General features: G+C 46.0%; 1 protein-coding gene across 1 annotated transcript; it reads right to left on the bottom strand.

The window, feature by feature from the left end:
* Positions 1-661: 661 nt before the first annotated feature.
* KCNJ9 (potassium inwardly rectifying channel subfamily J member 9) lies at positions 662-24,537 on the bottom strand. The gene is made up of 3 exons (XM_066608890.1): positions 24,449-24,537; positions 22,281-23,224; positions 662-1,147 (listed from the first exon to the last, which is right to left on the bottom strand). The coding sequence occupies exons 2-3, from the start codon at positions 23,194-23,196 to the stop codon at positions 828-830; spliced, it is 1,236 nt and encodes a 411-aa protein (XP_066464987.1). The 5' UTR covers positions 23,197-23,224; positions 24,449-24,537; the 3' UTR covers positions 662-827.
* Between the last annotated feature and the right edge of the window lie 1,087 nt (positions 24,538-25,624).

The raw sequence follows: 25,624 nt of genomic DNA, 5'->3' as shown, positions 1-25,624 counted from the left end.
CAGGGTGGATGGAAACCAGGCGCCGCTCATCACCTACCCAATACCATTCTTACAGTGAAGCCTGGTTGTAACAGCATCATGCTGGGGGAGGGGAGACTGGTCAGGGTGGATGGAAACCAGGCGCCACTCATCACCCGCCCAATACCATCCCTACAGTGAAGCCTGGTGGTGTAGCATCATGCTGGGCGAGGGGAGATCGGTGAGGGTGTATGGAAAGCTGAATGAAGTAAAGTACAGAGATAATGAAACCTGATCCAGAGTCCAAAGTTCTGCAGACTGGGGATAAGGGTCACCTGCCAACAATACAATGACCAACAAGACCACAGCCAAGACAGCATAGGAGTGGGGACAACTCTGTGAATGTATTTGAGTGGCCCGGCCAGAGCCCTGAACCTAATGGGACATCTCTGGAAAGACCTGACAATGGCTGTCCACAGACAGACCCCATCCAACCTAACAGAAAATCCCCAAATCCAGGTGAGCAAAACTTGTGGCATCACCCCAAAAACAAATGGAGGTTTGTATCGCTGCCAAAGGGGCTTCACCTAAGTACCGAGTACAGGGTGCAAATACTTACGTAACTGCAAAATATGAGTTTTTCACTTTTTAAAAATGTACAAAGATTTTTCCCATTCGGTTGTCACTTTGTCATTATGGGGTACTGAGTACAGAATGATGGGGACACAAGGCCACAACATAACAAAATGTAACAAACGGAGAGGGTCTGAGGACTTTCTGAATGCATTGTATATTTGGACACTGGGTTTTAAGTTTCAGTTCATAAACCAGGGCAGGAGATCTCTTGTGATGTGTGGATGGCTGTGATCTCACTCCACTACCACTTGCTCACTCTCAGGACTGCTCACGCTGCCATTCCTCTGCTTGTCCATGCCATCTTTCTCTGTGCCTTCTTCCACCTTCTCATCCAGCTGGCTGGGGATGGACCAGTACAGATGGGCATCCATTCTGGCAGCATTCTCAGCAAGTTCCCGGGCGCTGCATGAAGGAGTAGATACCTCAAAGGTCTGGTGAAATGTGTTGTAGTCCACCTCATAGAAGCCATCCTCCAGAGAAAGCACAGACATAAAGCGATGACCCCACAGTACCTCGTCTACCAGGTAAGAGCTTCTTGCTTGGCATGTCATTCCTGCAACAAGAAAAGCATTTATTGTGCCAAACATCCACAAACCACAAACCAGAAAGAGCCCAAGACTGCGCCCACCATCCACCCACCAGGAAGAGCCCAATACTGCGCCCGTCATCCACAGTCCAGCAAGAACCCAACACTGTGAGAACCATCCACAGCCCAGCAAGAACCAACACTGTGTCCACTATTCACCACCCAGCAAGAATCCAACACTGCGCCAGCCATCCACACACCAGGAAGAATGGAATACTGCACAAACCATTCACACACCAGCAAGAGTCTAAAATTCCACCAACCATCCACACACCAGCAAGACCTCAACGCTGTGCCCACCATGCACAAACTAGCAAGAATCCAACAACGCACCAACCATTCACACACCAGCAAGAGCCTAATACTAAGCCAATCAATCACAGCCCAGCAGAAACGCAACATTGCATCCACTATCCACCACCCAGCAAATACCCAACACTGCGCCAGCCATCCACACTCCAGCAAGAATACAACACTACACAAACCAATTGCAGGCCTGCAAGATCCCAACACTATCCTTATCCCAATCATAACTCAACAAGAGCCTAATACTTTGCCAACCCATCTAGCAAGAGCCCAGGATTGTCCCAGCCCATCCAGACACCAGCAAGAACTCAACACTGCCCCAGTGTATACAGACTAGCAAAATCTCAACGCTGTCTCCAACCCTTCCAAAAATCAGCAAGAGCACCAGACAGCCCCAACCCTGACCAGCCATACACACACCAACAAGAACACTGTGCCTGCCATCAATACATCGGCAAGATTGCAACACTGCGTCTACCATACACCCACCAGCAAGAACCTAACACTGCGTCTACCATACACCCACCAGAAAGAACCTAACACTGCGTCTACCATACACCCACCAGCAAGAACCTAACACTGCGTCTACCATACACCCACCAGCAAGAACCTAACACTGCGTCTACCATCCACGCTCCAGCAAGAACCTAACACTGCGTCTACCATACACCCACCAGCAAGAACCTAACACTGCGTCTACCATACACCCACCAGCAAGAACCTAACACTGCGTCTACCATCCACGCACCAGCAAGAACCTAGCACTGCGTCTACCATCCACGCACCAGCAAGAACCTAGCACTGCGTCTACCATCCACGCACCAGCAAGAACCTAGCACTGCGTCTACCATCCACGCACCAGCAAGAACCTAACACTGCGTCTACCATCCGCGCACCAGCCAGAACCCAACACTGCGTCTACCATCCATGCACCACCCGAAACCCAACACTGCGTCTACCATCCACGCACCACCCAGAACCCAAAACTGCGTCTGCCATACACGCACCAGCAAGAACCCAACACTGCATCTACTATACACGCATCAGCAAGAACCCAACACTGCGTCTACCATCCAGACACTAGCAAGAACCCAGCACTGCATCTACTATCAATGCACCAGCAAGAACCCAACACTGCGTCTACCATCCACGCGCCAGCAAGAACCCACCACTGCATCTACCATCCACGCACAAGCAAGAACCCAACACTGCGTCTACCATCCACGGACCAGCAAGAACCCAGAATTGTCCTAATCTGCTCAGAAACCAGCAAGAGCCTAACAATAACCCAATCCATCCTCAGACTAGCAAAGGTCTAACACTGCCCCCTGTGTATACACACACCAGCAAACTCCCAACACTGCCTCCAGCTCCTCCACAACCCAGGAAGAGCACAGCACAGCCCTAACCTTTCTACTGACCAGCATTAACCCACAATGCATAAAATCATCCACAAATCAGTATTACCTCAACACTTCTCCAATCAATACACACCTGCACAATCAAAACTGCACAAAGCATTAACACACCAGCAAGAACTCAACACTACAGCAACCATGTACACATCAGCAAGAACCCAAGACAGTGCCCACCATCCAGCCACCAGCAAGAGACCAACACATGAATTTACGATTTCTAGCTATTATTTGGGACGTAATCATCCTTTGTAAAATCCTACCTGTCAAAGCCTAAAAATTTAACTCTGTCCTCCTCTTTCCAGACCTGATCTTGACATATCTGATAACAATGGTCTCCAAAGCCGTACACAACCAATCCCCTTCATACATCTCTAACCTAATATCCTGATACCCCTACATGTAACTTGGCTCAATGATAGAAAGCAGAGGGTGGTAATAAATGGTTCGTACTCTGATTGGCCCACTGCTGCTTGTTGGGGGCCACAGGGCTCAGTATTAGGCCCCATTCTGTTCAATATATTTACGAAGGACCTGATAGAGGGGCTGCACAGTAAAATATCAATATTTGCAGATGACACAAAATTATACAAGATAATCAATACAACGGAGGACAATGTACGGCTACAAACGGACCTGGATAAGCTGGGGGCTTGGGCAGGAAAATGGCAAATGAAGTTCAATATTGATAAATGTAAGGTTCTGCACATGGGCAGGAGAAACGGATGTCACCAATATACACTAAATGGGGTACTGCTAAGGAAAAGGGATATGGAAAAAGACCTGGGGGTACTAGTGGATTGTAGACTAAACTGGAGTAACCAATGCCAGTCAGCTGCTGCAAAAGCCCTGGGGTACATTAAAAGAGGTATAGGGGCGAGGGACGAGAACATTATCCTCCCACTATATAAAGCACTTGTCAGGCCTCACATGCAATACGGTGTACAGTTCTGGTCACCGGTGCTCAGGAAAGATGTTGCAGTGCTTGAGGGGATACAAAGAAGGACAACTAAATTAATAAACGGAATGGTAGGACTGGAATACCCAGAGAGGCTATCCAAATTGGGATTATTCACCCTGGAAAAAAGTCGGCTAAGGGGCGATCAAATAACTATTGTGGGAAGATAGCTTGGTAGCGTGCGGGTTTCACGATATTCAGTCCAAAAGCAGGCGTGACCTGCGTTTATTTTTATAACAGCAACATAAAAGTCCAACCTTAGCTTCAGGCAAACAAATAATAGTCCAAAATCCAGCTATCAGGCCATCCCGGCCTGATCAGGTCGTACTTAGCAGGTGCAGCGCACAGCAGGGCTTCTCTCTCCAGCGGGTCACACAGCCTGCCAGGGTCCAGCAGCCATCTTAGCTTCCCTCTGTCCGTGCACCTGCTATTTATGTGCACACTTGATCTGGCTCAGACTCAGCACTGGGCTGATTGAGCTCGACCACACCCTGGAGTGGAGGAGGTGGAATGGATGGCCCCACTATCAACCTGCCATCCATTCCAAAAAAGCAGGCCAGATATTTTTAAAGAACAGATCTCCAGCAACTGCTTGCTGGAGACCACATTACGCTCCTGGTTTCTTACGTCTCCGAGAGCGGGACATGACCTTCCTCCAGTCCCCTTATGCATAGTACCGGAACCTAGGGGCGACATAGCGACCGTCCACCACTACACCCCTCAGTACCTCACACTATGTATAAATACATTAGGGGACAATACAAAGATCTCTCCCAGGATCTGTTTATACCCAGGACTGCTATGGTAACAAGAGGGCATCCGCTACGTCTAGAAGAAAGCAGGTTTCATCACCAACATAGAAGGGGATTCTGAATGTACTGAATGGCTGCTATGTTAAGTCAATGGAAAGGGGCAGGGGAAGCAAGGAGAGAAATCTCTTGCAGCCTCCCTGCCCTCCTGCTGGCCGCACTGTGAGCGAGCCAGTGCTACTAGCTCCCGAGCAACAGCACAGGAGCGATGACACACAGGGAGGAGTATCGGACATCATTTACCCAACATTTGTCTGTCTAAATGGACCTTTAAAGGGGTTGTCCCGCGCCGAAACGGTTTTTTTTTTTTTTCAATAGCCCCCCCCGTTCGGCGCGAGACAAACCCGATGCAGGGATAAAAAAAAAAACCGGGTAGTACTTACCCGAATCCCCGCGCTCCGGTGACTTCTCACTTACCTTGTGAAGATGGCATGGCCGCCGAGATCTTCACCCTCGGTGGACCGCAGGTCTTCTGTGCGGTCCATTGCCGATTCCAGCCTCCTGATTGGCTGGAATCGGCACACGTGACGGGGCGGAGCTACGGGGAGCCGCTCTCTGGCACGAGCGGCCCCATTCAGAAGACAGAAGACAGGACTGCGCAAGCGCGTCTAATCGGGCGATTAGACGCTGAAGATTAGACGGCACCATGGAGACGGGGACACCAGCAACGGAACAGGTAAGTAAATAACTTCTGTATGGCTCATAATTAATGCACAATGTACATTACAAAGTGCATTAATATGGCCATACAGAAGTGTATACCCCCACTTGCTTTCGCGGGACAACCCCTTTAAGTGTATTAGGTAGGAACATGCAGATAAGAAACTCCTGAACACATTTCCATACAATACGCTCAGACACAGGCATTCTTCGAAATGCAGATAACTTTACTCTCTACGCTTTCTTTACCCTTCTGCACCTTTCTTAAACAAATAAATGTTACTGCTAAATATTAGGCAAACGAGCCATGCACTTTCAACTTTAAGGGCTCCTAATAACTTGCATTTTTTTAACACTGCGATATCGCTGCATTTTTAAAATGCGATTGTCAATGGGACTTTCTAATGTTAAAAATGCATCGCAAGTTTGTGCTTTGTGATTTTTGTGCGATGCGTTTTTAACATTAAAAAGTCCCATTGACAATCGTGGTAAAAAATGCAGCGATATCACAGTGTTAAAAAAACACAAATGGGTAGGAGTCCTAAGCATCATAAAACAGTTGCACATACACATCTGTGCAAAGGGGAAAAACTTTAGAGCTCTTTGCTTTTTGAGCTTACTAGGGACAAAACAAGAGTCTCTCAAAAAGAGTCCAAAGACATGAAAGTCCTTCTCAGCATCAAGTAATTTTGCAAAGCACTGGTGGTCCCATTGGCTCTTCTACCTCAGAGTCCGTGCTGTAGCCCGTAGGAGTAGGCATACTCCTCCATGAACTCACTCCAATAGAAGCAGAGTGGGACGGACTATCTGGGTCTTGTACTCTTACCTCCATGTCCTCTGACTCCAGATTTTGACAAAATGGCTCAGAGCAGCTAGAGTCCAACTGCCGCCGTGAAACAGGAAAGTCTTGAACAGTCTCCTGAGGCTCTGTGCAAAGAGGCAAACTTGGAAGGCTGGTGAGAGGCCAACGTAGGCTTCCAGAGGGCTCTCTCCGGCTAGCGTCCGAGAAGTAGAGCTGCACACCCAGATCTCCAAAGTCCCGGATAAAAGGATGCAATGTTGGAGGGATGGCCGCTCTCGCTTCAAGATTGTAGTCATGGATAACGATCCACGGCTGGTACGGCTTGTGGCATCCATCCTAAGGGGTCTCCTCTGGTAGCTCCAGCAGCAGTTTCTCCTACAACGAGATGGAGATGGGAGGTGACCTTTTTCTGGTGGGCACCAAGTCTTTGGGCCGCGGTCCCAGAGCGTTCTTCCTGGGCGGTGAGGATGTGGTGGAAGAACTTGTAACAAGCCCCTGCAACTCAGGCTCGTCCCCCCAATAAAATCGGGGTTTAGATGGAGGATACCTGGATGGCACAAAACGCAGGGTGGTGTATGAAGACATGTCCTCTCCTCCGGTGTCCTGGTGAGTCTGTGTAGACAAGTCCAGAGGTGCACTCACCAAGATGGATAACTCCTCTCCTGGGCTATCCTCAGTTTGCTGGAACTGGATTGGATCCAGACTTTGCAGTGGGGTTGATTCCCCCTACTTTTCTCACAGCCTTGGCGGGGAAACAGAGAGGTGGGAAACGATAGTGTGCCTGGGTTTAGGTGAAGCAGAACATGAAGGCTGGGCACCATCTTGCGCCAGCACACAGTCTAAGTCTACATTATTAGTTGGTTGCTCACCATGAAATGCGGGCAATTCCACACGGTCTAAAAACACAACACAGTCGCTTTTTAATTTGTAGCACATCCTTGCCACATATAACTGAGACTGGAATGATGAACTTAGGTTTTCTTTCTGCATCTTCTGCAGATGACTCAGTTTTTCGCCACTCTGGTTGGGTCTTTAGGTTCAGACGACCCGCAAATGTGTTTACTTGAATTCCTGGAGGTTCAGAGGAACCGCAACTATGTCCCGATACTTGCTGCAGGCTAAGAGGGTTGGAAGGATCTTGTCCTCGACTATTTAAAGTAACTCAGAGGATCAGAGGGATCTTGTCCTTGACCTTTAGAGAATCTCAGAGGGCCTAGAACCAGAAATGACTCTTCTTAGCTTAGGCACAGGCAATTACTTTTCTCCATGAACGGAAAATGAGGGAGGTGCATTCCTTCTCCGTTTTTACGGGACAGGCACAAAAAATCATCATGTTCGTGATGCCATAAAAGTCCGAAACTGCAGTGTCTAAGGCCCCTCAGCTTAGGAGACATATTGGTAAAACTTGGGTCTTGTCACGCAACTCTGCCATCTCCCACCCTGAGGGCAGTTTGGGACCCGTCCAAGTAACTGAGGGACGGCCTTTCAAAGGGGTAACCCAATATGTGGTTTACCTTAACAGTCTCTTGTCTCAGGTGATGCCACCGTTCTTTACTCTGTGGTGAATCCAGATGTTGAAATAAAGGGTCCACACTCACAGGGAACATTTCAATAGCAAAGCTGGGAAGGGTTGGCAGTGCTCCTTTACTTGCAGAAACTTATTTACAGTCCAAATAATATCAACTTACGCCAGCAGGAAAATTTGTGGTGTAACAGGGAGGAAATCACAGGTGAACAGAGCAATCAACAGTCCTAGTTATCTGCAGGGCTCTGTTCTCGGTACAAATCTCCTTTCTCTCTCTAAGACTCTCTACAGGTCAGCACTCACATTGGGCAGACACTCCACACTGCAATGGTGATTCTAATTGCTCTCCATTCAACAATGGTTTAGAACACCACTGGCATCTCCCGGGTACAGCTGTCCCAGGAAAGGCTGGGGTTACCACTCATTCGCTTCCATTCCTAGCCACCCAGAACCGATGGTGTCTGTGTGGCTTACTCGCAGCTCAAACTGACTCGGACTGACTGATTGCCAGACAGGAAGAAACTCCCTTGCAAACACCTTGCATTCATAAATATAAAGCACGACCACGTGATAAACAACAAGATACATTTCTCAGACATCCTCGCATACCAGACAGTTAAATCATTCAGTGCTGCAGAAGTGCTATACATATCATATTTTTGCATTATAAAAGACACTGACAATACATAGGCACGAGACAAATGCATTCCTACACTATGGAGGGGCCCTATTAACTCCGAGCCACTACACAAACATTTTCTGACCTAATAACCTGATACGCATCACATGTAATCTTTATACAACCTGTCCCCTCCATACATCTCTGACCTAATATCCTGATATCCCCCACATGTAATCTATATACAACGTGTCCCCTCCATACATCTCTGATCTAATATCCTGATATCCAGCACATGTCATCAATATACAGTGGGGAAAAAAGTATTTAGTCAGATACCAATTGTACAAGTTCTTCCACTTAAAAAGATGAGAGAGGCCTGTAAATGACATCATAGGTGGACCTCAACTATCAGAGACAACATGAGAAAACACATCCAGAAAATCACATTGTCTGATTTTTAACGACTTTATTTGCAAATTATGGTGGAAAATAAGTATTTGATCACCTACAAACAAGCAGGATTTCTGGGTCTCACAGACCTGTAACTTCTTCTTTAAGAGGCTCCTCTGTCCTCCACTCATTACCTGTAGTAATGGCACCTGTTTGAACTTGTTATCAGTGTAAAAGACACCTGTCCACAACCTCAAGCAGTCACACTCCAAACTCCACTATGGTGAAGACCAAAGAGCTGTCGAAGGACACCAGAAACAAAATTGTAGCCCTGCACCAGACTGCAAAGACTGAATCTGCAGTAGGCAAGCAGCTTGGTGGGAAGAAATCAACTGTGGGAGCAATAATTAAAGAATGGAAGAGATACAAGACCACTGATAATCTCCCTTGATCTGGGGCTCCACTCAAGTGGGGTCAAAAAGATCACAAGAACGGTGAGCAAAAATCCCAGAACCACACGGGGGGAACCTAGTGAATGACCTGCAGAGAGCTGGGACCAACGTAACAAAGGCTACCATCAGTAACACACTACGTCGCCAGGGACTCAGATCCTGCAGTGCCAAACGTGGCCCCCTGCTTAAGCCAGTACATGTCCAGGGCCGACTGAGGTTTGCTAGAGAGCATTTGGATGATCCAGAAGAGTATTGGGAGAATGTCATATGGTCAGATGAAACCAAAGTAGAACTGTTTGGCAGAAACACAACTCGTCGTGTTTGGAGGAGAAAGAATGCTGAGTTGCATCCAAAGTGCACCATACCTACTGTGAAGCATGGGGGTGGCAACATCATGCTTTGGGGCTGTTTCTCTGCAAAGGAACCAGGGCGACTGATCAGTATACATGAAAGAATGAATGGGGCCATGTATTGTGAGATTTTGAGTGCAAACCTCCTTCCATCAGCAAGGGCACTGAAGATGAAACGTGGCTGGGTCTTTCAGCATGACAATGATCCCAAGCACACCACCAGGGTAACGAAGGAGTGGCTTCATATGAAGCATTTCAAGGTCCTGGAGTGGCCTAGCCAGTTCCAGATCTCAAGCCTATAGAAAACCATTGGAGGGAGTTGAAAGTCCGTGTTGCCAGACGACAGCCCCAAAACATCACTGCTCTTGAGGAGATCTGCATGGAGGAATGGGCCAACATACCAGCAACAGTGTGTGCCAACCTTGTGAGGACTTACAGAAAACATTTGACCCCTGTCATTGCCAATAAAGGATACATAACAAAGTATTGAGATGAACTTTTGTTATTGACCAAATACTTATTTTCCACCATAATTCGCAAATACATTTGTTAAAAATCAGACAATGTGATTTTCTAGATGTGTTTTCTCATGTTATCTCTCATAGTTCAGGTCTACCTATGATGTCAATAACAGGCCTCCCTTATCTTTATAAGTGGGAGAACTTGTACAATTGGTATCTGACTAAATACAACCTGTCCCTCCATATATCTCTGACCTAATATCCTAATACCTCCCACATGTAATATATATACAACTTGACCCCTTCTTACATCTCTGACCTAATAACCTGATACCCATCATATGTAATCTATATACAACCTGTCCCCTCCATACATCTCTGACCTAATATCCTGATACCCAGCACATGTACTCTATATACATGTCCCCCATACGTCTCTGACCTAATATCCCGATCCCTTCCACATGTAATATATATACAACTTGACCCCTCCGTACATCTTTGACCCAATATCCTGACACCCTCCACATGTAATCTATATACAACCTGTCCCACCCATACATCCCTGATCTAATATCCTAATACCCCCCACATGTAACTTGACCCCTCCATACATCTCCATGACCTAATATCCTGATACATCTCCAAACCAACATCCTGATACTCCCACTTGTAATCTATATACAACCTGTCCCTCCAAACATCTCTCACCTAATATCCCTACATGGAATCTATATACAACCTGTCCTTCATATGCATGTCCAAACCAATATCCTGATACCCCCACATGTAATCTATTTAATCTATTTACAACCTGTCCCCCCATACGTTTTTGACCTAATATCCTGACAACTCATACCTGTAATCTATATACAACCTGAACCCCCATACGTCTCTGACCTAATATCCTAATACCCCCCACATGTAATTTATATACATCTTGTCCCCCCATACATCTCTGACCTAATATCCTGATAACTCCCACATGAAATCTACATACAACCTGTCCCCCACATACAACACCCCCCTACACATGTAATCTTTATACAACCTGCCTCCCTCTACATCTCTGACCTAATATCCTAATACCTCCCCACATGTAATCTGTATACAACCTATCCCTTCCATTCATGTCTGACCTAATATCCTGATACCTCCCACCTATCATCTATATACAACCTGTCCCACCTATACGTCTCTGATCTAATATCCTAATACCCCCCACATGTAATCTATATACAACCTCTCCCCTCCATCCATCTCTGCCCCAATATCCAGATACCGCCACATGTAATCTACATACAACCTGTCCCCCCCTACGTCTCTGACCTAATATACCGATCCCCCTACATGTAATCTATATATAACCTATCCCCCTCCATACGTCTCTGAACTAAGATCCTGATACCACCACATATAATCTATATACAACCAGCCTCCCCCATACATCTCTGACCCAATATTCTAATACACCCCTCATGTAATTTATATACAACCTATCCCCCGAAACATATTTTACCTAATATCCTAATACCTCCAACATGTAATCTATATACAACTTGATCCCTCCGTACATCTCCGACCTAATATCCTGTTACCCCGAACATGTAATCTATATACAACCTGTCTCCTCCATACATCTCTGACTCAATATCCTGACACCTCCACATGTAATCTATATACAACATGTATCCCCCATATATCTCTGGTCTATTATACTGATACTTCTCACATGTAATCTATATACATGTTTTTTCCCCCATTAATCTCTGACCCAATATTCTGACACACACCATATGTAATTTATATACAACCTGTCCCCCCGATACATATCTGACCTAATATCCTAAAAGTACCAAATATAATCTACTATCTGATATACCTGGCCTCGCCCGAGTCAATTTGATATAGGTGTTTACGTGTTGTTTGCACTGAAAATTTTAGGAAGGCAAGGTTACTTTAGAGTAACCGAGCAATAAAATATGTATACATATAGAGGAGTGTTAGATTCTCTTCAGGCTGCATGTACCCATGTCCCTCTGCATAATGTGGCACCCCTTCTACTCTCCTCATTAAGGACCTAAAGAATGTTTGCACCAAATGTCACGCTTGTACGACACCGAGACATTACATTACATAGGAGTGAACTTACTTTTGCAACTAGCATTGAATAATCGGGTTGTGACCCCTTTACGTTTCCTATTTAGGACCCTAAAGAATGCTCATGCCAAATTTCATGTTTGTACGACCCTAGGAAGTTAGAGAATTAGATTTGGTATATTACACAGGGGTGGCAATACTTTTGCACTTAGCATTAAACAATCGAGTTGTGACCCCTTTACTTTTCCTATTTAGAACCTAAAGAATGGTTGTGCGAAATTTCATGTTTGTACGACATTGGGAAGTCAATAATAATAATAATCTTTATTTGTATAGCGCCAACTTATTCCGCAGTGCTGAAGTTAGAGAATTAGTGGTGAGTGAGTCAGTCAGTGAGGGCTTTCACCTTTATATATATATATAGATTTACAACCTGTCCGCTCCATACATCTCTGGTCCAATATCCCCAAATGTAATCTATAGACAACCTGTCCCCTCCATACATTTCTGAGCTAATATCCTGATACCCCCAACATGTAATCTATATATCATCTGCCCCCTCCATATATCTCCGGTCTAATATCCTGATACATAGTAACATAGTATGTAGAATAAAGGATGGTAGCAAACCAGGTGCAGATAAATGATGCAGAGCTTTATTCCTCTGGAGGAATAAAGCTCTGCATCATTTATCTGCACCTGGTTTGCTGCCATACTTTTCTCTACATACTTGGATTACTTTGGAAATTATTTGGATCAATTTCCTTGTGGCGATTGCAATTTACCAGTTCATCCCTTATTGGGTTAAGGTGGTGCTGTCTGCAACTCTAATTGTCTTTACTGGATTGTGGATCCTGGTGGACGAGCACCCAGAAATTGAATGGAATCTGAAAATCCGGATACAGGTGCTCCGGTCTCCTCCCAAGCCTGGTTCTCAGAAGCTGATACGGTGAGGATCCTTGCTGGGACAAGCTTTGACGGGACTTTCTTGAATACCCCGTCACGTGATGTATTACAACGGAAGTGGGAAATGGAAAAAAAGAGGTACGTTTCTTTGAACCTCCACATGGTTACCTTATCCGAATATTTTAAGGTTAAGAGAATTCCACGTGGACTGCGGTCACACCTTAGACCCACTCTTCTTCCTGATAATGCCAACTTTTGCCTGAAGTTTGAAAATATCTGCAACAGATTTTCATTTGACATAATGTTGTTGAATATAGAACACCTACAGATTGAAGCTACTACATGTTTGAACAACATTGCGAGCATTGAGGAACAGATCAACACCAAGATATCCACTAAACAGTGGACCACAGTGCTCAAAAAGATTGATGTATCACTGCAAAAATTTAAAGAGGACATTGAGTCAGTTAAACGGACGAAGTGGTTTCGCGACCTTGACGATTACGAAAAGGGTCGCATATATAGTTGGCGCATGACTAAAAGTGAACGTAATATGCGTACACCTAGACGTGGTCGAAATGCGTCTAGAAGAAAGCAATTTAAGGAGTCAACATTTGGTTTTTCCTCCGGTTCCGAATCTACCGATGAATCCTCACAGGGCTCTAATAGATCAGTTCATTTTTTAGGATCGGGTCCTACCAATCGTGGGAGAATGAAAAATGCCACCACAAATCGGTTCGCAGAGGTGGAAGAAAACACGCAAGATGGAGAAAAAGGGTCTCTAAGCAGGACCACACGATCCAGCAACAAAAAGGTGATGACGCAACCAACCTAGTGGTAAACATCTCGTCCAGGACACTCTCGGAGGACGAAACCACAGTTCTATCAAAAGGTTTGTCCTATTGTCCAACCCCTCAAATAGACTGGTTTGAGATTGATTTGAGTCTACGGGGCTTCTTTAGGAGACTGTGCCTTAAATCCTTCTTCTCTCAACAATCGAATGGGGACGCTTCTAACAGTAATGGTGATTATAACCCTATTGGATAAGTACCTTTCACCTTACGTAAGTGTGGCATTTACAATAGAGCAAATTTCAACCACCGAACACTAACCATATTGTTGAGACATACATCTCCCTGGTTTATGCTGACATTAATAAATTACGTAGGCGTAATGCATCCTACAAATCTGTATCTAACCTTTCTGGTGAGGAGCGTTGGGTGCTCAGAGCGCTGTCAAGTGACGGGTCCATCACCATCAAGCCCGCCGACAAAGACGGAGCTGTGGTGGTGATGGACTCGATCCAGTATGAGGCTGAAATTTATCGACAGCTAGCAGATCTCAACGTATATGAACAGTTGTCTAACAGCCCTACCAGTCAGTATCAGACTCTTTTACGGAACATTTTGTTTGACGCCGTCATGGAGGGCAACATAGACCAAGCCCTTTATGATTTTCTGTATGTAATCACACCAGTGGTGCCAACTATTTATACATTACCTAAGATCCACAAATCTCTTGTAAACCCCCCCGGACACCCGATCGTCTCGGAGAGGGGATCATTATTTAATCACACATCTATTTTTTTGGACAAGGTACTGCGTAGGTTTGCTACCTCGGGTGCCTCTTATGTTAAAGACACCAGTGATTTTTTTAATGATCCTGAGAAAAATGACTATTTCAGACGATGTGATTCTGGCGTCATTTGACGTGACATCGCTGTACACGTCAATTACACATGAGAAGGGATTAGAGGCAGTGAGATACAAACTAGCATTGTCTGATATATCTCTCGAATGCGAACATGTTGTTCTATCATTACTTGAACTTATTCTGTCAAAAAATTATTTTCTTTTTGCAGGCAAATACTACAAGCAGTGCCAGGGGACCGCCATGGGATCGAACGTAGCGCCTACCTACGCAAATATTTACATGAACAGATTCGAGGAAGAATTTGTGAATGCGTCTGCGTTCTGGCCTATGGTGGTCTCCTGGCACCGGTATATTGATGACATATTCTTGGTGTGTCGTGGCAATGAGAGTGACTTGATGTCATTCCACTCGGAGTTAAATGGCATTTGGCCAGAACTCCAATTCACTTTGAAATATTCAAGAAACGAAATTGCATTTTTGGACGTTTTAGTAACCAATGTTGGCGGTAGGTTGGAAACCGATCTTTATGTTAAAGAAACGGACCGTAATAGTTTACTAGAGTACAATAGCTTTCACCCTCGCTCCATGGTAAGTTCTTTACCGTGGAGCCAGTTAATTAGGGTTAAACGAATTACCATTGACCACAAACTTGATACTCGTTTGTCACAGATGTGCACTAAATTTCTATCACGTGGATATCCTCACAATGTAATCACTATGGCCACACAAAGACTGACTAATCTTCAACGTGTCGATTTGTTGTCTCTTAGATCCAGGGTGGAAGGTCCAAAACGGATACCTTTTGTATCGGTATACAATCCTGTAAGTACATGATTATCTGCTATTCTCAGAAAACATTGGTCATTGCTACGCATGGCCGGCAATAACATTGAGGAGTTTGCTAATCCCCCCATGATGTCCTACAAAAGGGGTAAGAACTTGCGAGACATCTTGGTACACTCATTGTATGAAAAGAAATCAGGTTTACAGCAAACATTATTAGCACCCCGCCGCTCGGGAAATTTCCTGTGCCTAGGGTGCTCTTGCTGCAATAATATGCTTAAAGGGGTTGTCTCGCGGCAGCAAGTGGAGTTAAGCACTTCTGTATGGCCATATTAATGCACTTTGTAATATACATCGTCATTAAATATGAGCCATACAGAAGTTATTCACTTACCTGCTCCGTTGCTAGCGTCCTCGTCTCCATGGATCCGTCTAATTCTGATATCTTCTTGCCTTTTTAGACGCGCTTGCGCTGTGCGGTCTTCTTCCTGGTGAATGGGGCCGCTCGTGCCGGAGAGCTGGTCCTCGTAGCTCCGCCCCGTCACGTGTGCCGATTCCAGCCAATCAGGAGGCTGGAATCGGCAATGGACCGCACAGAGCCCACGGTGCACCATGGGAGAAGACCCGCGGTGCATCGTGGGTGAAGATCCCGGCGGCCATCTTGGTGAAGGAAGAAGAAGGAAGAAGGAAGACGTCGCAGAGCGGGGATTCGGGTAAGTAATACATTTTTTTTTTTTAACACATCCTTTGGGGTTGTCCTGCGCCGAACGGGGGGCCTATGGAAAAAAAAAAAACCCGTTTCGGCGCGAGACAACCCCTTTAAGGGTGATAAATTTCACCATTCATCAACGGGTGCCGCTTTCCCGATTAAAGGTTTCTTCACGTGTTCTTCTTCTTACGTAATTTACCTTTCGTGTTGTCCATGTGGACTGCAGTACGTAGGAGAAACAATGCTTGAAATTCGCACTAGAATTAATAGACACAAAAGCTCTATTTGTGCCAAGAACCTGTCATTACCTGTTTCGCGCCATTTTGTGGAGAGTGGTCACACGGTCGGTCAACTATGATTTAGGGTGATCGACTGTGTGCCCCCTCTCTCACGTGGTGGCGATCGTGAAAAAACTCTCCTTAAAAAAGAACTACGCTGGATCTATATTTTAGACACTTTGACACCACGTGGCCTCAATATAGATTGCAATATCGTGCAATATCTATAGTGCTGTTGATTCTCACCGTATCTGTCTTACTTTTACTTTTGCATTTCCTGTATTTGGTATTGATTTTGATATGTTTGTCATATTTTTGCTTATTTATACTTTTTTTCTTGTTATAGTGGGGAAATATATAGGAGGAATAAAGCTCTGCATCATTTATCTGCACCTGGTTTGCTGCCATACTTTTCTCTACATACTTGGATTACTTTGGAAATTATTTGGATCAATTTCCTTGTGGCGATTGCAATTTACCAGTTCATCCCTTATTGGGTTAAGGTGGTGCTGTCTGCAACTCTATTTGTCTTTACTAGTAACATAGTATGATATTATGTAAGGCCGAATGAAGACAATGTCCATCTAGTTCAGCCTGTTTAACCTCCTTGTTGATCCAGAGGAAGGCAAAAAAAACAAGAGACAGAAGCCATTTAGCCCTTTTGGGGGAAAGATTCCTTCCCGACTCCCTAATGGCAGTCAGACTATTCCCTGGATCAACCTCTAATAGTTCCTACCTGCCTGTATACCCAGATCAACAACCCACTGATCACCTAAAATTTATATCCTGTAATATACTTCCACTGTAGAAAGACATCAAGTCTCCTCTTAAACTGTATGAATTTTGCCATCACCACGTCCTCAGGCAGAGAGTTCCACAGTCTCACTGCTCTTACAGTAAAGAACCCTTTTCCGTGTTGGCAGTGAAACCTGCTATCTTCTAGATGTAGTGGATACCCTCTTGTTACCGTCGCAGTCCTGGGTATAAACAGACCATGGGAGAGATCCTTGTATCGTCCCCTCATGTATTTATACATAGTAATTTGATCACCCCTTAGCCGTCCTTTTTCCAGGGTAAACAATCCCAATTTGGACAGCCTCTCTGGGTATTCCAGTCCTCTCATGTATTAGTTTAGTTGCCCTTCTTTAAACCCCCTCAAGCACTGTAACATCTTTCCTGAGCACCGGTGACCAGAACTGTACGCAGTATTCCATGTGGGGCCTGACAAGTGCCTTATATAGTGGTAGAATAACATTCTCATCCCTCACCCCTATACCTCTTTTAACGCACCCCAAGACTTTATTAGCTTTTGCAGCAGCTGACTGGCATTGGTTGCTCCAGTTTAGTCTACAGTCCACTAGTACCCCCAGGTCTTTTTCCATCTCACTTTTCCCTAGCAGTGCCCCATTTAGTGTATATTGGTGACATCCATTTCTCCTGCCCATGTGCATAACCTTACATTTATCAATATTGAACTTCATTTGCCATTTTTCTGCCCAAGCCCCCAGCTTATCTAGGTCTAGTTGCAGCCATACATTGCCCTCCTTTGCATTGATTATCTTGTATAATTTCGTGTCATTTGCAAATATTGATATTTTGCTGTGCAGCCCCTCTATCAGGTCATTGATAAATATATTGAACAGAATGGGGCCTAATACTGAACCCTGTGACCCCCCACTAGCGATGGTGGCCCAATCAGAGTACAAACCGTTTATTACCACGCTCTGCTTTCTTTTCCTGAGCCAACTCTTTACCCAGATACACACATTCTCACCCAATCCGAGCTGTCTCATTTTATATATCAGACTATTATGCGGCACTGTGTCAAATGCTTTAGAGAAGTCCAGATATACAAGATCAATAGACTCTCCCAGGTCCAGTCTAGAACTTACTTCATTGTAGAAGCTGATCAAATTGGTCTAACATGATCGACCCTTCATGAACCCATGCTGGTGAGGAGTTATTCCGTTGTTCTCCTTGAGGTATTCTACGATGGTGTCTTTCAGAAACCCCTCAAATATTTTTCCAGTTACTGAAGTGAGACTTACCGGCCTGTAGTTACCAGGCTCTCTTTTGGACCCCTTTTTGTATATTGGAACTACATTGGCGATGTGCTAATCCAGTGGTACAACCTCGGTCTTGATAGTATCCATAAATATCAGAAATAGTGGCCTAGCTATCACATCACTTAGTTCCCTTAGAACCCATGGGTGTATTCCATCTGGACCTAGTATGTTAGGCTGAATGAAGACAATGTCCATCTAGTTCAGCCTGTTTGTACCCCCCCATCCCCTTGTTGATCCAGAGGAAGGCGACCCCCCCCCCCCCCAATGAGGCAGATGCCAATTCAACTAATTTGGAGGAAAAAAAATCCTTCCAGACCCCATAATGGCAGTCAGAATCAATGTTTGAGATCAAGATTAGACTTCCTACGTGACCCCACGACCCGGAGCAACAACCCTGCTGGTCACCTAATGTCTATATCCTGTAATATCATAGCGCTCTAGAAAGACATCTAGTCCTTTCTTAAACTCCTCTACCGATTTTGCCATCACCACGTCCTCAGGCAGAGAGTTCCACAGTCTCACTGCTCTTACAGTAAAGAACCTCCTTCTGTGTTGATGAAACCTGCTTTCTTCTAGACGTAGAGGGTGCCCTCTTGTTACCGTCGCAGTCCTGGGTATAAACAGATCATGGGAGAGATTGTCCCTTGTATTGTCCCTTAATGTATTTATACATAGTTATTTGATCGCCCCTTAACCATCTTTTTTCCACTGTGAATAATCCCAATTTTGATAGCCTCTCTGGATATTCCAATACTCCAATTCCATTTATTAATTTAGTCGCTCTTCTTTGAACCCTGTCAAGCGCTGCAACATCTTTCCTGAGCACCGGTGTCCAGAACTGTACATAGTATTCCATGTGAGGCCTGACAAATGCCTTATATAGTGGAAGAATAATGTTCTCGATCTTTGCCCCTATACCTCTTTTAATGCACCTCAAAACTTTATTTGCTTTTGCAGCAGCTGACTGGCATTGATTGCTCCAGTTAAGTCTACAGTCCCCTAGTACCCCCAGTTCTTTTTCCATATCACTTTTTCCTAGCAGTACCCCATTTAGTGTATATTGGTGGCATCCATTTCTCCTGCCCATACCCCCCACATGTAATCTATGTACAATCTGTCCCTCCCATACATGTCTGACATATTATCCTGATACCTCCTGCATGTAATCTATATACAACCTGTCCCCTTCATACAACACTGTGTCCAGTTTTGATCACCCGACTTTAAAAAAGGCAGACAAACTGGAGCAAGTTCAGGGAAGAGTTATCAAGATGGTGAGCGGTCTGCAAATCATGTTTTATGAGGAACGGTTAAAGGATCTGGGAATGTTTATCTTGCAAAAAAGAAGGCTAAGAGGAGACTTAATAGCTGTCTACAAATATCTGAAGGGCTGTCACAGTGCAGAGGGATCAGCCCTATTATCATTTGCACAAGAAAAGACTAGAAGCAATGGGATGATACTGAAAGGGAAGAGACACAGATTAGATATTAGACAGTGAGGGTGATCAATGAGTGGAACAGGTTACCACGGGAGGTGGTAAGTTCTCCTTCAATGGAAGTGTTAAAACAAAGGCTGGACAAATATCTGTCTGGGATGATTTAGTGAATCCTGCACTGAGCAGGGGGTTGGACCCGATGACCCTGGAGGTCCCTTCCAAATCTACTATTCTATAATCTCTGACTTTATATCTTGATACGTCCAACCTATAATCTATATACAACCTGTGCCCCCCATACATTTCTGACCTAATATCCTGATACCCTCCACCTGTAATCTATAGACAACCTGTTCCCCATGCATCTCTGACCTAATACCCTGATATCTCCCACATCTAATCTATATACAACTTGACCCCTCCACACATCTGTGACCTAATATCCTAATAACTGATGTAATCTCCTATATGCAACCTGTCCACTCCATTATCTTAGATCTAATATCACAATACCTCCCCTATATACATATGTCAGCTACAGAGCTCCTCATGTATGCTGCCTCATAAGAAGACCTCTCTTTTATTTCCCGTACTGGTGTACCCCTAGGAGCCCCCTTTTAGCCCTGAGCCTATTAATACCCCTACAGAGCAGAATATTAATCGTCTGGGGCCTGTGTATATTAAGATTTAGCATGCCACTTGTGTCTTAACTCTGATCCTTTCCTTTATGCTTGGTCATATACATTACATAATGTCCATAGGGTTCGGCTGCCTTCTGATGGCAGATGTCAGGGAAAGGATTGGACATGCTGGATTTCAGCTGCTGCTAGAAAGGAACAGAGAGGAATCTGGAGGGATACAGAGGGGAGACATGGATCACAAAGGGCACTGAAGGATGGCCAGAAGGGTCTGGAGGGGGGACAGAGGGGTCTGGAGGTTAGATAGAGGAGGCTGGAAGGGGGACAGAGAAGTGTGAAGGATAAATAGAGGGGTCTGAAAGGGGGACAAAGGCATTTAGAGAGGGATAGAAGGGTTTGAAAGGGGAGTTGAGAACCATGAAGGGGAGACAGAAGGGGAATGAGGGGACAAGGGAATCTTGATGGGACACAGAGAGGTCTAGAGAACTGACAGAGAGGTTTGGAAGTGGTAAAGAGGGATTTAGAGGGGGTGACAGAAGTCTGGAAGGTAGATGAGGGGAAGAGAGGGGTCTGCAGGGAGAAAGAGGGATCTGAAAGAGGACATAGGGGCCTGGAAGGGGGACATAGAAGCATGAAGAGGAAACAGAGGGGTCTGGAGGATGGACAGAGATCTGAATGGGGAGGGCAGAGGGATCTGGAGGGTAGAAGAGGGGGACATAGGTGTATGGAGGTGGGACAGAGGGGGGTGGAGTGGACAGAGTGATATGGAGGTCATGTATAAGGTAGAGGCCCTCTAAATACCATAATTCATGTACACAGTGTATGGTGGATACCCCCTAAGCACTCTAGGTCATGTATATGGTAGAGGCTCCCTAGCTACCCCAGGTCATGACCACGGTACATGGTAGAGGCACCCTAGGTTATGTGCACAGTGTATGATGAATCCCCCTAAGTATCCCAGGTCATGTATATGGTTGAAGCCCCCTAGATCAGTGTTCCCCAACTCCAGTCCTCAGGGATCGCCAACAGGTCATGTTTTCAGGATTTCCTTAGCATTGCACAGGTGATGTAATTATTGTCAGTCCTCAGACATTGCCACAAGTGTTCCTACTATAGGATATCCTGAAAACATGACCTGTTGGTGGTCCCTGAGGACTGGAGTTAGGGACCCCTGCTCTAGATAGCCTAGGTAGAGGATGTTTGGGTCATGTGCCCCTATATCCTCTCTACAATGTGACCCCATAAATGCACACATCATCCTTTCTGGTTATAGTGAAAATTCTTGGGTAAAGCATAAGAAGCTCAGAGCCCCCACATAAGGTCTGTCCACCAAAGAAACACAGTGACCAACAACTACCTGGTGCTGGAACACATAGATCCCACTATAGAAGCCTGACCACTTCTAGAGGCCACAGACCTACATATCACTATTTCCTGCCAATTATCCCAATGAAGGAGGGGGATGCCTCTATGTGGATATCTACATATTATTGAAATGGCATCGGGGGTTCATCAGTCCCATAATAAACATGTACCTCTTGGCATATTGATCCTAATCTGGGATGTACATGTTCTGTGTGAGCGACAATTCCGATGACTGTTTCCATCATGCACAGTAGATGCACAGGCCTATAGGGGGCACTATGCTGGTTCTCACCAGGACCTTCCAGCTAATGAACCAAGGACTGAGAAAGCCAAGCCAGAAGATGAAAGATTGGGGAATGAGTGGCTAGGGTCTCATAATGTTAGACCATGGGCTCATGGCCCTTGTCTCCACGTACCTGTGGCTTCCACCATTCCTTCCAGGATCACAACAATCTCAAACTCGTCCTTCTCCAGCTGCCTCTTGGACACTTCCCAGAATGGGCTGTGCTCGTTTATCTCATGGCTAATAATGAGGGGGGAGACCAGGAAGAGGCGGTCATCTCCCGTCTCAAAGCCAACATTGATGTCTGTCTGGTTGAGGGGGATGAACTCCCCTTCCTGCGTTTGCTTGGATTTGATGAGTTTGGCTCGTATTGAGGCCTCCACGATGTGCGACTGACGAAGGTCTCCCACTCTAAACATGAGGCACAATTTATCATCCCGCAGAGAGATGACCGCATGCGAGGAGAAGACCAAAGTCTCTGCTCTCTTGTTAGGTTGGGAGATTTTTACAAACATGCAGCCCACCATGAAGGCATTTACCATGGAGCCAAGAATTGCCTGAAGAAGGAGCAGGATGATCCCCTCCGGACACTTGTCCGTGATCACCCTGTGTCCATACCCAATAGTTGTCTCCGTCTCTATAGAGAAGAGAAAAGCAGAAACAAAGCCGTTTAGGTTCTTGATGCAAGGCGTCCATTCTGAATCCTCTAAATGCTCCAAATCCCCGCGGCAATAAGCAATGAACCACCAAATCACCCCAAAGAAAAGCCACGTGATGGCGTAGGCAAGGATGAAGACCAGCAGGCTAACTCGCCATTTTAAGTCAACTAGGGTTGTGAAGATGTCTGTCAGGTAACGATAGGTCTCCCGAACATTTCCATGCTGCACATTACACCTGCCGTCCTTCTCCACATAGCGCTGGCGGCGGCGTAGCTTCCGGTCTGCTTTTTCTAACTTTTCTGCGAGTTTAGAAGGGTGCGAGAAGGACGGTTTGCTGTTGGTGATTGTTGATCCAGGGATGGATGTGAAGGCATTGTTGTCTTTGGCCATTGTGATCAGGACCAGCTAGGGTTAGAGCCTGGACAAAGAAGAGAAGCAGGTTACCACATGACCAGTGCATAGGAAGGCAAATGTGACCTGTAGCGGTAGATGAGGGTGTTACAGGGCGTAGCTTGGGGCCTAAGGATTGCTAAAGGGACTCCAACTGATTACTCAATGGTAAGGACCAACAGTGTGGACATTACTGCGGGCCATCTAGACAAACCTTCTAAAACATCGCCCATGACCGTACAAACAACCAGAAGGGCGTAACTATAGCGGATGCTGAAGATATGGTCGCTCCCAGTCCCTGGAGCCTTGGGGGGTCCATAAGTTCTCCTCCCTTATATGAGAAAGCCAGTACTATAAATGAAGCCTTATAGTTTGGTGATGGAACTGCTGGGCTCCTGCATACCATGTGCGACGTGCAATACTGCTGCGGTAGGAGGGACCTTCAGTTTCTGGGGCCCAGATGTGACCGCTACCTCTGCACCCCCTCTCAGTGATGCACTATGGCATGTCATGGAGTCAGAATGAGTAGATGGGGGTGCCGCTGAAGATCCAGCAGTCTCCACTTTTGTCTGACATCTGCTCACCCACCGGTCAGTGAAGTCACAGATGCTCTTGTGTTGCCTTGGGTCCCACCGCCATATGGTCCGATGAAGGCTCGGAGCTGATGCTCCATCTACACAAGTGCCCCCTATCCAAGCCAGTGAATAAAGCACAGAAAGAGTTAATTAAGGAGTCGTTTCCAGTCCCCATGACTTTTACTAAAATTAGCATCAGCCGAAATCTCCAATCTATATATCATCCCTCTTCCCAGGCCGCCCTGCTTCCGCTGTTGCCATGGAAACTCCTGTCAGATGTGCTCTATACAGACCTGTAAACTCCTCGTCTCACATTTAACCATTGCCGCTCTTACCAGAATCCTTCATGCACTTGATGTCATGTGACCTCGCAGTTGGAGACGCTTTTGCACTGCAGGTAGCTTGGACGCACATGCATCATGTACACGTAACGTTACATAACAATGGAGGATGGTGGCGCAGGTCGGTGCAGTCATCATAAGGGAGCAGATGTCAATAGTCGGGGAATTTTCCCTGTGCTGTCCGCCTCTGGGTGAGCGGTCATGGTCAATACGTGCGTCCCACCTGCTGAAGATGATCTTACTGACGCCTGTTCACATGTGCTCCATGAAGAAGCACGGAAGTCTGTACCGTGTGAGGCTGATAACCAGACAAGAAATGCAGATGGTGGAACATACCTGCCAATAACACCACAGACCCTCTCCTCTCGATGGACTCCCAGCATCATTGCCTGGACAAGGGCTCTAAATATAGTGGCCTGCCGAAGGGGGACAGGGAGGATGGAGGGTGTCGTGCAGCTGGGTGGCTTCTGCGGAGGGTGGAAGACGATGCTCAGTCCCTGCCCCCTTCTTGTCGTGTCTGTAGAAGGAGGATCAGTGGAGGAGGCTGCAGGTGGGACTCTCTGCCATGAGTGACAGGTGAGGCAGCGAGCCTCCTGCAGATAGGAAACAAGGTTGTCTGCAAGACTGATCTAAGGGCCAGCTAATAAAGAGCTGCACCATATAGCACCCTATCCATCTTATCAACCCGGCCACCTCCTGGAGCGAGTATGACTATGCAGGAGGGGAGCGCCCTAGGCATAGCCACCCATCAGCTGCAGTATTAAATCCACTGAAAGCTGAAGGACACCGATTAACTCATTACATGGGAGATATAGGAGGCACCAAGTGACCAGGACTATAATATGATATGTAGACGACCGGTCAGAGCATCTCCACAGCCGTTGGTCTTGTGAGGTGTCTCCACTATGTAACTGTTAGTGTCTACTAAGAGTGCTCCAAGAAGGGACAAGGGCAGACGGGTGACAGAATGATGGACTCTTGGATGTGGGGGGTGAAGGCCATCCGTCTGGTCTGATCCCACAGAAGAGCGACTGTAGGACACATTACTGCGGACGGCCCGGCTGGTGGTGATAAAAAGGTGTCGGATCACCGTGTACAGGGGGCAGCTGTCCCCTACGGTAAGTGTCTACAATGGGCATCGGAACTGGAGCTATGGAAGAAGGTGGCCGGTCTGATGGATCATGTGTTACATCATGTGCCAGGAGCGTCACTTGCCTGGGAAGAGATGGCACCAGGATGGGAAGAAGACAAGCCAGCAGGGAGCAGTGTGATGGGTGATGTCCTGCTGGGTACTTGTGTCCTGGCATCATTGGATGTGTGTATACAAATAACATCATGGAGTAGACCTGCAGCCTCATGAGATGACCCGGGATGGAGCACAATCTCTGCTGCCATTTCAGATGCCCCTCAAACAATCTGTCTTCATGGCTCCATCACATCACTTATAAATATTCACTTGATTGTATCACAAATGGCTTTTACCCGCTACGCAGAGTGCAGTGCTAGCCGCGC

The sequence above is a fragment of the Eleutherodactylus coqui genome, chromosome 6 (genome assembly GCF_035609145.1).
Source record: "Eleutherodactylus coqui strain aEleCoq1 chromosome 6, aEleCoq1.hap1, whole genome shotgun sequence".
Taxonomy (NCBI): Eukaryota; Metazoa; Chordata; class Amphibia; order Anura; family Eleutherodactylidae; genus Eleutherodactylus; species Eleutherodactylus coqui.
Note: the sequence above shows the minus strand (reverse complement) of the source record. Positions and strands in the feature narration are given on the sequence as shown.

What these genes read in the sequence shown, in the direction of transcription:
- KCNJ9 (XM_066608890.1), bottom strand. Translation starts at nt 23,196, where the DNA reads ATGGCCAAAGACAACAATGCCTTCACATCCATCCCTGGATCAACAATC. An exon ending in AGGAATGGTGGAAGCCACAG is followed by an intron (nt 1,148 to 22,280) that starts GTACGTGGAGAC and finishes TTCTTGTTGCAG; the next exon opens with GAATGACATGCCAAGCAAGA.